Source organism: Rana temporaria, chromosome 2 (assembly GCF_905171775.1).
Source record: "Rana temporaria chromosome 2, aRanTem1.1, whole genome shotgun sequence".
Taxonomy (NCBI): Eukaryota; Metazoa; Chordata; class Amphibia; order Anura; family Ranidae; genus Rana; species Rana temporaria.
Genome location: NC_053490.1, coordinates 451,300,782 through 451,317,008, shown reverse-complemented (window position 1 = coordinate 451,317,008; position 16,227 = coordinate 451,300,782). Strand labels below are relative to the sequence as shown.

The window sequence follows — 16,227 nt, the reverse complement described above, 5'->3', positions numbered from 1 at the left end:
ACCGCGTTCTTGACGGTCGGAATTTGGTGTGACCGTGTGTATGCAAACCAAGCTTAAACGGAATTCCGTTGGAAAAACCATCTGATTTTTTTCCAATGAAAAATCAGTTTGTGTGTACACGGCATAAGTCCAGGTTCCCCAGATGCTGAGGCCTAACAACAACAGCTCGCCTGTAACACATAGGCTGCCTCCCGGGGTAGACCCCAGGAGAGAGAGCTCTGATCAGACCATGGCAGACATTTATCTTCTCCCCGGCCACACCTTCTAGGGCAACCCTCTCAGGGATTGTCTAGAATCAGATAAATACTCAAAACCCATAACCTACTATATTTTTAAAAGCTTCTTCTAGATGCAAGTAGGATTAGTTAACCACCAGGCTCAGGGACAATAATAACCAGACCTGAAAATAAATTGATGCTCATATGAGTACAAATGAACAGAGCCAAAAACAAAATTTAGCCAGTCTAGGTCAGGGTGCTACATTTGTATATACAGTACCTGGATACATTGGACCAAAGCTTAAATCTGTACATGTATTTATATTGGATACAGGGTTCAATGCATACAGTATGTGATATAATTTCAAAACTAGGTATGTTTTCCAACATTGATTGTTCAAATATTATGCAACATGGCGCAATATATATACTTACAATGGGATAAATATATGTTTTACATTTTTTTCAAAGGCATGTTTTAAGATGCATATCCATCCTTGATAAAGTGTACGCTGTTCCTGGAAACACATTGGATAGACAATCCAATGATCTATGTATTAGTAGTCCTTATTTTAAGATGAAGTAATGCATTTATAGTTTGATTGGACAGTTTCTCTATTTTATGATGACACTAGTGTGGTTAATACTTTCAGAGGTTTTTGTATGAATAAAGCTATACTTTTTTATACAGTTTTGTTTTTATGAGGTAGTTGGTTAGTTATCACACCCAAATATTGCTGCTAGACTATAAAGTAAAATAATGCTTTATACCGCTGTTGAGTCCATGATACCCATCATAGGGAATAGCACAACTGGAAATAGTGCAGTGACAGCAAGCGGGAGGGCCTCTGTGCACCAGAATAAAGCCATTAGAACAATCACATATCCACAGCTTGCTTCCTGTGAAGACACACAAAAGAATAATACTTAATTAAACAGTATTTCCTATAGCTTAGTTCTGTAATTAAAATATACAATTGCTAATGGGAAGCATCTTTCCAGTATTTCTTTATAAAATATGAATGCAGTGATCTGATAATTTCATAGATGGTGCTTTTATAGTTTTGTGATCTCTGGGAAATAGTTTGGCTGTAACCAACAGGTGTTTCTCAAATACTGCTTCTTCCTCCTGGTTTAGCAATCTGACAGAAGAGTTAACTTCTGAGTGTAATGCTTACAACTTGACAGGTTCTTTGTTCTTTGCCATGACTTTGAGAACTGCTTTGGCCCTATTAACATAACGGATTAAGAAATGAGATGCTGCAAACACCTATCAACTCAGTTAGTAGTACAACTTTATTAGCATATATATCAATATGTAGTAGTAAATAAAATAAGTATATTATCACCAAGCAAAATAAATGGCAGGCAAAGGTGTCTGAATGCAATAAACTAACTGATGTTAACACCAGGCTATAATATGAAAGTTAATCTGGATCACTGTGGTACTAAGCAATACTAACCTAATATCAGCAGAACTGGTAAAGAGCAGCATAAATAGTGAACCACTAAACAATGAATTGCAGAAGCAGTAAGGAAAAGTCTCACAGCAATAAATCACAGCTGTACCAGAGTACACTCTGTATGTATCCACCTGAGTGTTGGTATTTTTCCTGAAAGGGATACCCTTGGGAGGTGATTATACAGTATCTGGCACCTGACTTGCAAACCTTAGCTGGATAGTGGTGGGGCACAACTGTACAGTGGTGTAATGAACTGCTAAACAGTGGTATAGTAATATCAGTCGCAACCACTCACAAGTCCTGGCACCTAGTGAACCCTGTCTTATACACTCTTGACTTTGGTCCTCAGATACCTTATCCTAAGCATTAGTGTTGCTCACGAATATTCGCATTGCGAATATTCGACTCGAATATAGCATATTCGAGAAATCGCGCTATATTTCGAATTTCGCGGTGAATATTCGCAATTCCGAATATTCGCATTTTTTCAATTTGATTTTTAAAACAGATCACATCCTATCGATGTCTAAAAGCATTGCTGGTATGATTAGAGACCCTGGGCCGAGTAGCTAAGCTGAGGCGATCCTTTTATGTTGCCAAATTGAAAAAAAAAAAATTGCGATTTTTCGCTATTGCGAATGCGAAAATGATTGCGAATTTTCGATAACTGTGGTAGGAGAACTCTGATTGTCTCTGATGCAAAAGGGGGGGGCTTTGTGTATGTTTCTGTTATGAATATTTGTATGTTTGATATTATTATTTTTTGTAAGAAGGAAAAAATTGCGCATACCTTAAAAAAAGGGGAGAATACAGCAGCAACTCAAAAATGTTATACAACATAAATTAATACAAGACAGAAAATGGAGTCGCTCTACAAGAATAAAAAATATGTCTAGTGACAAGACATGTGGGCAAATTATAAAATAAGCAAGCGCAAATAACTTGTGAAATACACAGTGAAACAAATATATAAAGAAATATAGTCCCAATAATAGAAAAATAATCTTTCATAAAAATGTCTTTGATATGTGAAGTGAAAAAAAGTCCAAAGCATGCAGCATGAACGTGTTCAATCTTCAAGGTGTTTGATTGACAAACGGCTGTGACAGATGGATAGAGTAAAGAATCACCACCAATGCAAAACACTTTTTATTTTCTATTGTAAAATATCAAGAATATTCTGAGCCAATCAGAGTGCTCCTTCTGCATTTGCCGAATATTCGCAATTATTTTGTATTGTAAAATATCAAGAATATTCTGAGCCAATCAGAGTGCTCCTTCTGCATTTGCCGTATATTCGCAATTATTTTGTATTGTAAAATATCAAGAATATTCTGAGCCAATCAGAGTGCTCCTTCCGCATTTGCCGAATATTCGCAATTATTTTGTATTGTAAAATATCAAGAATATTCTGAGCCAATCAGAGTGCTCCTTCCGCATTTGCCGAATATTCGCAATTATTTTGTATTGTAAAATATCACGAATATTCTGAGCCAATCAGAGCGCTCCTACAGCATTTGTCGAAATTGCGCAGTAAATATCGCATTCGCATGTTGCGATATTTCGATAAAATATCACGAATATTCTGAGCCAATCAGAGCGCTCCTCCAGCATTTCTCGAAATTGCGCAATAAATATCGCATTCGCATGTTGCGATATTTCGATAAAATATCACGAATATTCTGAGCCAATCAGAGTGCTCCTACCGCAGTTATCAAAAAATCGCAATTATTTTCGCATTCGCAATAGCGAAAAATCGCAATCATTTAATTTCGATAAAATATCACGAATATTCGAATTTAGCGAATATATCTCGAATATTCGAATATATATTCGAGATATATCGCGAAATCGAATATGGCATATTCTGCTCAACACTACTAAGCATCCCAGTCCTCACAGTCTTGTCCTCAAAGCTCAGTCCAGTCCTTTCAAGTTTGATTCCCGGCACTAAGGTTCTCAGCAGCTGTCTCTGGTCTCTGCACCCACAGAAACATATCTGTACCACTCAGGTCTCTGCACTGCAATAATAATCGGCGTCTCAAAGTCTGGAAAACTTTTTGTGTCTCTTTGGCATTGGTCCAAAGGGGTTGTGTGATGGTGGTCTCCCAGGAAGAGTTCTAGAAGAGACTGGTCTACTAAAAGACAAGAAATACATTACCTTGAGGAAGCATTTACCTTCCAGGGTCGCGCACGTCGCCGCGTCATCATCGCGGCGACGGCGCGGCCACATCACCGCGTTCGCTATCCACGGGAAATTTGGTCTGATGGTGTGTACAGCCATCAGACCAAAATCCGCCAGCGGACATGTCCGATGAAAACGGTCCGCGGACCATTTTCATCGGACATGTCCCGTCGTGTGTACGAGGCCTCAAGCGTATTGACATGCCATAGTTTAGCCGGGAATTAAGACATTTTGAGTCCCCTTGATCTGAAAATGCTTTATCTTAAATGGATTACCGGTATGACAATATCTACACATGTTTCGTAAATTCTGATGCGATCAAACTGTGTTAATAAGAAGCATCTAATCGACTGTATCATTACATCATGATTAACCTAATACTAAACATGACCAGGCTATTATATACAGTAGGGTTGTTACTAAGGCTCCATTCACACCTCCGCGACAAGATACGCCGCGTACGCGGCGTATTTTGCCGCGAGTGTGTAACTTTTTTTTTTTTTTTTACAAAGCCTTGCCATTGCTTTGTATGGCCGAACGCCAATGCCGCCTGAAAAAAAGGGTCCGGGACTTTTTTTCAGGCGGCAGGCGTACGGCGTCTATGAGATGTGAACCATCTCCATAGACAGCAATGGGAATTCTCCCCTCTAGCGGCACAAGCGTCCGGCGTCGGGCGTTTTGTCGCCTAGATGTGAATGGGCTCTAACTGAAGCAAAAACACTCCTTTGGCCACATCCGTAAATAATGGATATAAAAACAAAGGGGAGGAAAACAGGCAAAATAGCCCTAGGTCGGACTTTAGAGGCAACACTGGGCAGGGAGATCAATGTTCCCGGGATCATATACATGTAGACACACACATGTGTTTGAGCTTTAGAGTGCACACCCTAATGCTATATGCTAATGTTAGGATGGGCTCCCTTTTCATAGTTTGTCTGGAGCAAATGCCTAGACCCTTGTTCTTTAGTTGTGATGGCTTGCTACAATCATCTGAACTTGTGTCTTGCATTGGATGATGTTCTTACAGATGCGCAGAGTGTTCTATTTGTATAGTTGGGATGCCATTGCTGCATCCAAGAAATATCTGACTCAATTATCCTTTGGTTAGGAACATCACTATGATTAGTTGGCCAGAGTGTGCTCCTGCCTCAAGGCAAGAGGTTTGCAGAGGGAGCAGAGTTCTCCTTCATCTACTCTGGCAATAAGTACTTAAGGGCCTAAAGAAGAGTTGTGAAAGTGATGTAGTAATGTTTCCCATCTCTGTAGGTGCCCTGTAAAACTAGCTGTGATGTTGTACATGGTACCTCACCTTGGAGCAAGGGTTCCTGTCACCTGGAACGCAAGGACCCAGAAATTACATTGGCTTATGTTCTACACTTGTGTGTAGAACTCGCTCATCCATGTTTTTATGGACCTTGCTTTGTGCACTGGTCCAAATCATTTGGTGGAAGGGGGGATTATAGTTTGGGGTTGTTTTTCAGGGGTTGGGCATGGCCCCTTAGTTCCAGTGAAGGGAACTCTTAAGGCATCAGCATACCAAGACATTTTGGACAATTTAATTCTCCCAACTTTGTGGAAGCAGTTTGAGAATTGCCCCTTCCTGTTCCAACAGTGCGCAAAGCGAGGTCCATAAAGACATGGGTGAGCGAGTTTGGGGTGGAGGAACTTGACTGGGCTGCACAGAGTCCTGACCACAAACGATAGAATACCTTTGGGATGCATTGGAGAGGAGACTGCGAGCCAGGCCTTCGTGTCCAACATCAGTGTCTGACCTCACAAATGCACTTCTGGATGAATGGTCAAACATTCCCATAGACATACTCCTAAACCTTGTGGACAGCCTTCCCAGAAGAGTTGAAGCTGTTATAGCTGCAAAGGGTGGGCTAACTCAATATTTAACCCTACGGACTAAGACTGGGATGCCATTAAAATTTATGTGTGTGTAAAGACAGGCGTCCCAATACTTTTGGTAATATAAAGTATGTTAAAGCCAAGCAAATTACTCATATCAAGAAGATGAAATAGCACAATTTGCATGAATGGAGGAAGTTTCAAGGTCCAGAGGATTTTATTCCGTCATATTCTTTCATGATAAGCCAAGGGGCAATATGAGTAAGTTATTATTTATTTGCTTAATTTAGATATACTTGAAGACATGTTAAATATTGAAGGTACACGTGCAAGGGTATAAAGCTTGTAGTTTTCCAGAAATCTATTTTATATCTGCTTCATCAAGGAAATTGGTAGTTTGTTTGCATGTCATGTAAGTCTAACTCCAGCAAATTTATTTTCCTTGAGGTTTGGGCAGAGTAGAGAAGAGTTCAAAGTTTATATTTCTTTCTTTCTCTGACTCCATTGGAGAGTGTTTTACTTACTCCATGTCCATAAGATCCTTGTAGAAATGGTGGTATTGATTGTCCCTGGAACGGCGAATGTGGATAGCAACAAAAAAAATCCCTTCCCACACTACTAAAAACGTGTTCTAACTAAAAAAAATGTTTTTCCCTGCTGGGGAAATTTTACATTATTTCCTTTTCTTGACAGGAAAGGAGAGGGGATCTGCCCAAGAAAACACATATGTTGATAAAAACCTGACAGGGGCTTGAACCCTTCCCTGCTCTATTCAAAACAAACTAAATGGTTTGATCAGTAATCAGGCTTTCAGCATACTTAAAATAAAAATAATGTAGAAATACAAAAATGTATATAAGATTGTTAAAGTATAACTAAAGGAAAATATTTTATTTTAAATGTAAATAGAGTAGTGAGGGTTTTGAACCACTGCCTGTATTTATTGCTGTCTGTGTTAGCATTAGAAAGAGTCACTATCTCTAATTGTTCTGATCACCAATGTCACCACATTAAAAATTTTGAGTTGCCACCTGTCAGGTTTTATTGCTGTCTGTGTTCCCATCAGGGCAGGTGCTACAACTAGGCAAACTAGGCAGCCGCCTAGGGCGTACTGCTCCCTAGGGTGCCCGGCCACTGATGTTTCTACTCTCTTCTCTCTGCAGAAAGCAACTAAGTCTCATCAGCAGCAGGCAGTCGCCAATCCATTCGCACATAGTGTTAGAGGCGCATGGGTGGGGAAGGACTGTGTCTGTTCCCCACTCCCAAATGAATAGAAGCAAGCAAACATTCATTAATGGACGCTGGTAAAGCTGCATTTGATGGGCGCTGGTGAGGCTTCATTGATGGGTGCTGCTGAGGCTGCATTTGATGGGCACTTCATTAAAAAGGTGGGGTATACAGAACAGGGCAAAGGGAGTGGAGTCAATAGGGGGGGGGGGGGGGGGCCGCCTAGGGTGTAAAAAAAACTTGCACCGGCCCTGGTTCCCATTAAGGAGATTCCACCATCTAATAGCTGGATTCAGAAAGATTTACGCCGGCGTATCAGTAAATACACCGACGTAACTCAGAATCTACGCCGTCCTAAATTTAAGCGTATTCTGGAAACCAGATACGCTTAAATTAGGCTAAGATACGAGCGGCGTAAGTCTCCTACGCCGTCGTATCTTAAAGTGTGTTTTTAGGCTGGCCGCTAGGTGGCGCTTCCGTTGAGTTCGGCGTAGAATATGTAAATAACTAGATACGCCGATTCATGAACGTACGTGCGCCCGTCGCAGTAAAGATACGCCGTTTCCATAAGAGATACGCCGCGTAAAGATAAAGCTGCCCCCTAGGTGGCGTAGCCAATGTTAAGTATGGCCGTAGTTCCCGTGTCGAAATTTGAAATTTTTATGTTGTTTGCGTAAGTCGTCCGTGAATGGGGCTGGACGTAATTTACGTTCACGTCAAAACCAATACGTCCTTGCGGCGTACTTTGGAGCAATGCACACTGGGATATGTACACGGACGGCGCATGTGCCATTTGTAAAAAACGTCAATCACGTAGGGTCACGAGTAATTTCCATAAAACACGCCCCCCCCCCCATCCTCATTTGAATTAGGCTCGCTTACGCCGGCCCCATTTACGCTACACCGCCGTACGTTAGGAGGCAAGTGCTTTGTGAATACAGTACTTGCCTCTCTGACTTAAGGCGGCGTAGCGTAAATACGATACGCTACGCCGCCTTAAAGATGCGGCGCTCTCTCCGAATCTGGCTATTAATTTGTCCGGTTTACCATTAGCATTGAATGTGACATCATCAGTTGAGAAGGAGGATGTCAGTTGTCTGCAGAGAATGCTTGATTGATTGTGCCTTGCCTCTCTCTGTTAGCGATGGGGTCAGATTAGCTAAATGATGGAGAAAAACTGAGGAAGAAGAGAAACACTGGAATGCTATTCAGTACCAATGTGCAGAAGTGTATTTGATTTGGAAGAATAAATCACCTCTAAGGCCGTGTACAGACGACCAAACATGTACGATGAAACCGGTCCGCCGGACCGTTTTCACCGTACATGTCTGGCCGGGGATTTCTGTATGGTGGCTGTACTCACCATCATACAGAAATCCGCGCGTAAACAATACGCGGGGCGTGTCCGCGCCGTCGCCGCGACGATGACTCGGCGACGTGGGCGGCCCTGCCAGTTCAATGCTTCCACGCATGCGTCAAAGTCATTTGACGCATGCGAGGGATGGCGGGCGCTCGGACATGTACAGACGACCGAACATGTCCGAGCGGACAGGATTTCAGCAGGCTGTTTTAAAACAAGTCCAGAAATATTTGCCCGCTGGGAAAAAACCCCGCCGGCCAAATGTATGCTGGAATCCTGTCCGCTCGGGCCTACACACGACCGAACATGTCTGCTGAAACTGGTCCGCGGACCAGTTTCAGCAGACATGTTCGGTCGTGTGTACGGGGCCTTACAGTGAGTGTCCTACGTGTGTAGATGTTGATGCATTATGTAAAATTATTAGAGTAGCTTTTTACATTTTAGAATGGGGTCTCAAGACTGTCCATAATTTTAAAGGGTGCCTTGACTGAAAAAAAGTGAGAAACACTGGTCTGGAGGACAGTAAACTGGCCCATAGTTTAGAAAGTTTGAAGACCCCTGCCCTAGAACGTGTTTTTGTTTGGCTGTGCAAGACCGTATTATCAATCAATTAATCCAAACATAAAGCTGTCTGTAGCTAAGCGTTACTAAACCCTTGTTTTTTTGTTTTGTTTTTAATACCAAACATGTAATACTAACCTAAGAGCTGGTTCACACAGGGGCGATCTGTCAGGCGACTCAGCTGCCTGACAAGTCGCAGTCGGCTTTATTCAATGGAACCGTTCTAATAGGAGTGACGCAAGTCGCTCTGACTTAGAAAAGGTTCCTGTACAACTTTGGGGGCGACTCGGGGCGACTTGCATTGACTTCAATACAGAAGTCATTTTGCAAGTTGCCTCTCAAGTCGTCTTGAGATCGCCTTGCTGCGCTGCCCCCATCGTGCCGCCTGCAGTTGGTTTTGCACAGAATGACCCCGATCCTCCTATTCTGGGGTCTCTCAGTGGCACTATTAGCTCCTCCTCTTCTTGAGTGCCCCATCAGAGAAGCGCTCTCCTTCGGGACACCCGTGCGCGTGCACTCCTGAGTCCTGCTTTTGAGTCTATTGACACAGAAAGCAGGACTCGGCCCCACCCCCCGGCGCCCACGTTATTGGATTTGATTGACAGCAGCGGGAGCCAATGGCTGCGCTGCTATCAATCTATTTAATCAGGAAATGAGACACCGGCTAGAGCTAGTGTGCTCATCCTCAGGGAGAAAAAGACCAGGTTCAGCTAAGTAAAATGGGGACACTGGGGGGGCTCCAGTATGACAGAAGGTTTTTCACCTTAATGCATAGAATGGTTTATAACCCCTTTAAATCAAAAGTTAGCATAACACAACAGCTTGTGATTACAAAACAAGCCTAAAGCATGCATTATTGACGACATACAGAACATTACGTCTTGAGGTGCGAAGAAATGAGTGTATAATAAATGCAAAGTCCACTAAGTTTATCTTCTACTTAAACACTTCGGATATGGGCCAATCTATTTATAAGGTGGAAAAACAACTGAAGGTCACTAACATTCCTGGTAGGTGGAAAAAAAACTTTATGACCACTTTATAACTGTTTGCATGAACAGATCCCGCATATTTCACGTGGCAATTGTTAAAATTTACACGGCAAATGCAGATACTTTGTTCGACTCAGCAACTGTTCATATGTGTAGGAAAACTCATCTTAGTAGCTAATTTACAAAAGGACCAAATGAGAATTTACCTCAGGCTCATTAGCTCACCGTATTCTTTGGTGGGTCATTGGGCATCCTTCATGATGATTGATGTGGATCTTCATTATAGGATGATGTAATTGACAGTAGGGTTACTTCAAGGGGACATTTTTTTAAGGCTACTTTCACACTGGGACCACCGAGCGTTAGCGCCAAAGCGCCACTCTTTTTGGCCGCTAGTGGAGTGCTTTTAAGTCCCGTTTTTTAAGTGCCGTTAGTGGCCGAAGAAAGGGTTAAAAGCACCCGTGTTGTGGCGCTTTCCGAAACGCTTTTCAGGCGCTTTGGAAGCGATGCCCATTGATTTCAAAACGGCCCCAAAGATGCTGCTTGCAGGACTTTTCAGGACATCCTGCAAGCGCACTGCCCCAGTCTGAAAAGTCACACTGAAATGAATGGCAGGCGGTTTTCAGGTGTTATTTAGAGGCAATTTCTAGCGCTAAAATGCCAGAAAATCACCTCAGTGTGAAGCCAGCCTTAAGGACTGGTCAAAAACAGTTTTTATTTTTACTTTTCACTTTTTTGTGAGTGAGTAGGGATACGGACCTCTGACTTTAACAATACGGGGGCACCCAGACACCTCGTTCCCTCTATATGAATTAGGGTGCTTCCCGATTCCAGTAAGCCCCCCCCACCCGCAGATCTCAACAACCAGTGGGTCCCCCCCCCTTTCCTTTTTACATATTACCCCCTTAAAATCCATACTAAACCCAAATGCTGTGTACACACGATCGGACATTCTGACATCAAAACCGTGTTTTTTTTCCAGACGGATTGTTTGCTCAAACTTGTCTTGCATACACACGGTCACACAAATATTGTCGGAAATTCCGAACATCAGGAGCGCGGTCACATACAACACTACGATAAGCCGATAACAGTGAAGTTCAATGATTCAAAACATGCGTCTCATTGATTCCAAGCATGCGTAGGATTTTTGTGCATCGAATTGGCTACAGACAATCGGAATTTCCGACAAGAACTTTTGTTGTTGGAAAAATTGAGAACCAGCTCTCAAACATTTGTTGTTGGAAAATCCGGCAACAAATGTCTGATGGAGCATACACATGGTCGGATTTTCCGACAAAAATCTCACATCGAACATTTGTTGTCGGAAATTCCGACTGTGTGTACGCGGCAAAAGAGTTTTGGTGGGACCACAATTTTTTTTGTACAATACATATCAGACCTAAAGGGCCTTCTATAAATTATGTGGGCATCCACACACTGTTTTGTTTTGTTTTTGGGGGACCCCATCTAACGTCTACACTAGAGTTCTTGAAGAAAGAAAGACCGCCGCTCCAGATGAGTGCAATGAGCAATCAATGTCTTCATCCGAGGAGACCGTGGGTGCTGGCAATGCACAAGGCAGAGATCAATGGAAAAAAATTCATGGACAGTCGTACACCAAAATCAACCTTAAAATGTAGCCTTTATTGGTGTAAAAAGGATAAAAGCACTACAAAACACAGCACAGCAAGCAGTGGGATAAAAAACTCTTTTTCATTGATGGTAAAATTTTATCTTACGATACCTTTTGTCTTACGTTTTCGGAATTCAATATTTTTAGGATGGACTATGAAATTATACTAAACTCTATTTTGAACTTGAATCCTCCTCATCTATGGATTAGACCCAAGACCCCCTTTGAAAAAATATGTGTTAATTATGCCCCCCAAAGACATATTATTTCAAAAACGTACTCGCTGTTGTTTTCTGATGTAGATCTTGAGAAGGATGAAAGGATCCTACATTGGGAGAGAGATCTTGATTTACATCTCTCTACCAGTGATTGACGTCATATTTTCTCTCACATTCATAAGGGTTCTATGAATGTTCTTACTCAAGAAAATAATTATAAACTTTTTTCCAAATGGTATAGGACGCCCTATGTCATCCATAAATTCAGCCCTACCACTTCACCTGCCTGCTGGCGCTGCAAATCATCTTTGGGTACTCTCTTACATATTTGGTGGGACTGCCCCATTATACAACCCTTTTGGAAAGAGGTTCACCGCATTATCCCTCTCATCACTTCTTATTCACCGAAATTCACAGCTGCCCAATTCCTACTGCACCATACCTCTCTACCTCACCACATTTACAAAAATACGATAACGATACAATTGATTAATGCAGCCAAACTTTGTATGCCGAGGCACTGGAAGGACACTTCCCCTCCTAGCGTTTCGGAATGGTTAAGAAGAATTGAACGGATTGCGGAAATAGAGGATTTGATTTGTCCACCTTTGGACTCCCCCACTAGATTTCATGATAAGTGGAGTTGTTGGACTCGCTTTACTGAATCTGCAGAGTTTCTGGATCTATCTCGCCATTCATCTCCTACTTGAAATCGTTCTTATTTCATACATGACCTTTGTTTGCAGTGTGACCCCCCCCCTTCCCTTTTTATGGTTTCTTTTTTTCCCCCCCTTTCTTTTACTGGTCTTCTTGAATTTCATGTAGAGAGATATAATACTCTTCTATCTGATCTTATTTTGAATATCTAACAGGTAGCATTTATTGTAAGTGATTTATACCATATATGTTTTAATATCTTATGCTGTTTCATGGACAGTGATGATTCACTTCATTTCCTCTGTTCCTTGTTTTGATATATTTACACATATGTCTTGCTTTGTAATATGATTTATTCTGAAATACCAATAAATTCTTTGAACTAAAAAAAAAAGCTGACGTGTTTCGCACAGAGATTCAGTGCTTAGTCATAGCTAAGACTAAGTACTGAATCTCTGTGCGAAACGCGTCAGTTTTTTTATCCCACTGCTCGCTGTGCTGTGTTTTGTAGTGCTTTTATCCTTTTTACACCAATAAAGGCTACCTTTTAAGGCTGATTTTGGTGTGCGGCTGTCCATGAATTTTTTTCCATTGATCTCTACACTAGAGTTCTTACCAGAGTTCTGGTATAGATCTAGCCACTTGAACGCCCATATAACATATGAATAGGGCGGCAAGGTGACACTTGTGCGCCAAATCTGTCAACAAGGCAGATCGCCATTCTGTCACTAAGGAAGGCATGGATCCTGTGTTCCTGCAAAGCAGGGACATGGTTCCATGCCTTCCCCTAGCACCTTCCACACTACACAAAATAGTGGGCCCATGGCCCCATGTGGCAAACCCCCTTTTTTTTTTATAAATGTTTATTTTTTTATTTTTTATTAAAGGGCCCAGAGGTCCCCAGGGCCCTGGATGGCTACTCCCCCCCTTTTTTTTTTATAAATGTTTATTTTTATTTATATATTTTTTCTATTTATTTTTACTAAAGGGCCCAGAGGTTTCTTTTTTTATGCAACCCCCCTTTTTTGTAATTTCTTTTTATAAAAAAAAAAAATTGTGTATATATATATATATTTTTTTTTATTAAAGGGCCCAGAGGTCCCCAGGGCCCCGGATGGCTACCCCCCCCTTTTTTATATATATTTTTCCTTATTTCTTCTTTTTTTTTGTAAAGGCCCCCCCCCCGCTTCTCAATTTGTGGCAGCCCCTCCCCCCGCTTCTCAATTTCAGGCGTCAGCACCCCCCCCCCCCGGTTCTCTGCTCCAGGGGGCCCATGACTGAAGCTGTGTAAGGGGCCCCATAATTCCTGATGGCTGCCCTGTCCAGGACCATGTTGGTCCGGAACATTTGAGCTGTGGCAGGGAGCCCAGTAGTCGACTGGGTTCCCAATCATGAAGATCCCAAGCGGGATAGCTGTTCGGTGGGGAGTCCATCTGAGGAGAGCTTTGAGAGGCTGGCGATCCAATAGGGTCTCGACAAACTACCAGGGATTAAGGTAGCCGGACACTGAGAGACTGGTCACCTCTCAGTCGGTACCTGAAAGTTATCTGAAGGAGTTCCAGACGCAATTCTATCAAGGAGGATCACCTCCGTAATCACAATCACAGAGAGGGCCTGTGGCGGAGTTCATTTCAGGAGGGTCTGTGGCAGAGACTTTTCCTTCAAGTCCGAGCGATACTCTGGCTGCCAGGTCAGTGAGAGTAGGCCTGTCCAGATACGCTATACCCACTCTGGCTGGAGTGGTGAAGAATACAAAGTATTGTTGGAAGCAGGACAGTTTCCCTATTGTTGCGCCTAAGTCTGCTATTTCTTCTTCTACTTCACCTCTACTCTTCATCAAAAATTTAATGTTTTTACCCGTAATAAAGAGCACAGAAAAAGACACCTGTCGTGGATATTCCGTTACTGCTATATGCACCATACACCCCTAGGCCAGTGGAAGAGCCACGAGGTAACATGCCACCCAAAACAAACCAGCAGCTCCTTTGGGGGTAGTGCTACACGTGTAATACAGTAAAACTTTGGATTGCAAGCATAATTCGTTCCAGATACATGCTTGTAATCCAAAGCACTTGTATATGAAAGCGAATTTCCCCATAAGTAATAATTAAAACTCAAATGATTCATTTCACAACCATTTATTCATAAATCCTTTAGTTTATAGTCCATATAAAAAGATTATAGCAATGTGATGGGATTGTGTAACCATAAATTATTCATCCACAAATGGAAGTCCACAAGGGGATTAGAAGCAAAAACCATCACGGGTTACAGAGTATAAAAGAGAAGCGAGGCGCCTCTAAGTGTAGCAATATGATTACATTTAATGAAGGTACAACATTTAGAAACTCACATGGTTGATGATTAAAACAGGCACATTTAAGTATGCAGGCATCCGGGGTAAAGCTGTTCACATAGACCATCCCCCACACCGCTGTCAGTCTGCAATCGTGACCGGAAAGACTACCCTGCAGTAGAGTGTTTGAACCGCTTGTGAATCGCACGGTAGAAGGGACGACGTTGATGGTGGTGTGGAGGACCGTCTATGTGGATAGCTTTACCCCTGGATGCCTGCATACTTAGATGTGCCTCTTTTTAATCATCAACCATGTGAGTTGCTAAATGTTGTACCTTCATTAAATGTAACCATATTGCTACACTTAGGCCATGTACACACGATAGAACATGTCCGATGAAAACGGACCGTTTTCATTGGACATGTCCGCTGGGAGATTTTGGTCTGATGGCTGTACACACCATCAAACCGAAATCCCCGTGGACAGACAGCGCGGTGACGTGGCGGTGACGCTGACGCCGCCACGTCACCAAACCAGGAAGTAAAATACTTCCACGCATGCGTCGAATCCATTCGACGCATGCAGGAGATTTCTGTCCGCTGGTTAGGTGTACTAACCAGCGGACATGTCGGACGGACGGGTTTCCAGCAGACAAGTTTTAAAGCATGCTTTAAAACTTTTGTCTGCTGGAAACCTGTCTGCTAGGCTGTTCACACGGTCGGATCTGTCCGCTGAAACTGGTCTGCGGACCAGTTTCAGCAGACATGTTCGGTCGTGTGTACAAGGCCTTAGAGACGCCTCTCTTCTCTTTTATACTCATTTGTGACATGACGCTACTTGTATATCAAGACATCGATTGTATATCAAGTCAACATTTACTAAAAGATTTTGCTTGTCTTGCAAAGTGCTTTTAAAACCAAGTTACTCTCAAACCAAGGTTTTACTGAAACCAGCGGCCTAACTTGTTTTGTGCATGCGCTCCGCAAACCCAGAAGAAAAGCCTACAGCTACCACCCTCCCGCAATACAACTACTGTGGGCGAGCTTGAAGTAGTTAAACAGAATTTTCCTTCACTTCCAATATAATAAACGTAAACAAAATAAAGGTCCAGGAATATGTGTCAGTTGCCACAAAGGCCCATTCAGGTCCGCCTGTCAGTTTTGTCAGCGGACCTGAACGGCCGCTCCATGCAGTCCTATGGAGCGTCGGATGTCAGGGGAGACATGTCCACTGACATCCGACTCGATCCGATCCGCTAAAATCAGACGTATGGCAATACGTCTTCTGTATGCACTGTTGTAATCCTCCACTAACACACCAGAGAACTCACCAACTTGATATGACCACCCACTACAGGAAAGTCATACAACGCATGCTTTTACAAGAGATTCCACCATCAGCATTCGACCAGGGGCAACCACCTTTCTACTCGTCGATATTAGAATGCATTCACACGTATATCATAGGGGGGACGGCAAAACTCTGCCATAGTGTAAAATCTTTTAACTTTATTCAAATCATTAAAAACCTCCTAGGTCATTCTTACTCACATATTAAAGTGC

General features: G+C 42.5%; 1 protein-coding gene across 1 annotated transcript in view; it reads right to left on the bottom strand.

The window, feature by feature from the left end:
- Window positions 1–16,227, bottom strand: part of SLC13A2 (solute carrier family 13 member 2) — a 70,936-nt gene that overhangs the window by 42,362 nt on the left and 12,347 nt on the right. The window contains exon 2 of the mRNA XM_040338502.1: window positions 990–1,118. Coding sequence (XP_040194436.1) covers window positions 990–1,118 — 129 coding nt within the window. The remainder of the gene's footprint in view (window positions 1–989; window positions 1,119–16,227) is intronic.